The sequence below is a fragment of the Trichechus manatus genome, unplaced genomic scaffold (assembly GCF_000243295.1).
Source record: "Trichechus manatus latirostris isolate Lorelei unplaced genomic scaffold, TriManLat1.0 scaffold00141, whole genome shotgun sequence".
Classification (NCBI taxonomy): domain Eukaryota; kingdom Metazoa; phylum Chordata; class Mammalia; order Sirenia; family Trichechidae; genus Trichechus; species Trichechus manatus.
Window position 1 is genome coordinate 3,237,020 of NW_004444077.1, and position 1,689 is coordinate 3,238,708.

At 36.5% G+C, this 1,689-nt stretch overlaps 1 protein-coding gene across 1 annotated transcript in view; it reads right to left on the reverse strand.

Moving 5' to 3' along the window:
• Positions 1-1,689, reverse strand: part of PIWIL4 (piwi like RNA-mediated gene silencing 4) — a 70,110-nt gene that overhangs the window by 40,833 nt on the left and 27,588 nt on the right. The window contains 1 exon segment of the mRNA XM_023739852.1: positions 655-670. Coding sequence (XP_023595620.1) covers positions 655-670 — 16 coding nt within the window.

Below are 1,689 nucleotides of genomic sequence, written 5' to 3' on the forward strand. Positions count from 1 at the left end.
GTTGTTAACCAATGTCCTAAAACAACATGTGTACTACTGTTTCATGAGAAACTATTTGTTCTGTAAGCCTTCACCTGAAGTACAATAAAAAATAATAATAATTAAAAAAAAAAGAACCCTAACAGGAAAAAAAAAATACTGGAAACAATCAAGATGTCCTTCAATAGATGAATGAATTAACAAATCGTGGTGCATGCATACAGTGGAATACAATCAAGCCATGAAAAGACACGGAGAAAGGAGAAACCTTACATGCATATTGCTAAGTGAAAGAAGCCAATCTGAGAAAGTGACATACTGTATGACTCCAACTATGGACATTCTAGAAAAGGCAAAACTATAGAGTCAGTGAAAAGATTAGTGGTTGCCAGAGGTTTAGAGAGAGGGGGAAGGGATGAATGGGTGTATCAGGGGCATTTTTTAGAACAGTGAAACTATTCTGTAGGTTACTGTAATGGTGCACACAAGACATTATGCATTTGTCAAAACCACAGAAATATACAACACAAAGAATGAACCCTAATACAAACTATGCATATGCACTTTAGTTAATAATTATGTATCAATATTGGTTCATCAGTTGTAACAAATGTACCACAAGAATGCAAGATGTTAGTAACAGGTAAAATAGTGTGCAGGCTTCTCCCTCTGTACCTTCTGCACAATTTTCCTATAAATATAAAACTGTTCTAAAAAATAAAGTCTATTAAGGGCAGCTTCTTTCAGGAGGTGAGATTAGAAGGCAGAGAGGGTTAGGAGCTGGCTGAATGGACATGGGAAATCCGGGGTGGAAAGGAGGAGTGTGCTGTCACAGTATAGGGAGAACAACTAGGGTCACGCAACAATGTATGTATAAATTTTTGTGTGAGAGACTAAGTTGAATCGTAAACTTTCACTTAAACTACAACTATAAAAAAAAGTAAAAAAGAAAGTCTATTAAAAAATTTAGATGAATGGATAAATAAAATGTGGTAGATACAATACATACAATGGAATATTATTCAGCCATAAAGAAAAATGAAGTTCTAAAACATGCTGTGACATGGATTAATCTGGAAAGCATTATGCTGAGAGAAATAGTCACAAAAAAGCACAAATACTGTATGATCCCACTTATGTGGATATCTAGAACAGGCAAACACACAGAGGCAAAAGTTTATTAGTGGTTAGAGGAAGGGGAGAATGACGACTTATTGTTTAAGGGGTACTGAGTTTCTGTTTGGAGTGAGGAAAAACATTTGAAAATGGAGAGTGGTGACGGCTGCACAACATGGTGAATGTAACTAATGTCACTGAATTATACATTTAAAAATGGTTAAAATGGCACATTTTTTGTTATAGGTATTTTACCACAACGATTTTAAAAAAAAGAAAAAATTGATTGGGAGATCCAGGCAGAGGTACTAAGGCACCAGTGTGCAGACTGTTGGAGGTTAGAACAAAGAGTGTGTGTGTGGAGGGGGCTGGTGTACGGCAAGAGAAAAAGGGCAGGATGTGTCAGACTGCGGAGAATGCCACGTGAGGAGTCTAAACTCTAGACAATTGAGAACAGCCAAGCCTTCTAAACTGGTGAGTAAGCTGATCAGATCGTGCTCCCGGCAATGCCCTGATGCTATTCCAATTCCCAAATACCATTAATAATTTATTCTTTGATGAAAAATGTATTTAAATGCAGGTTTTTACCTTGTA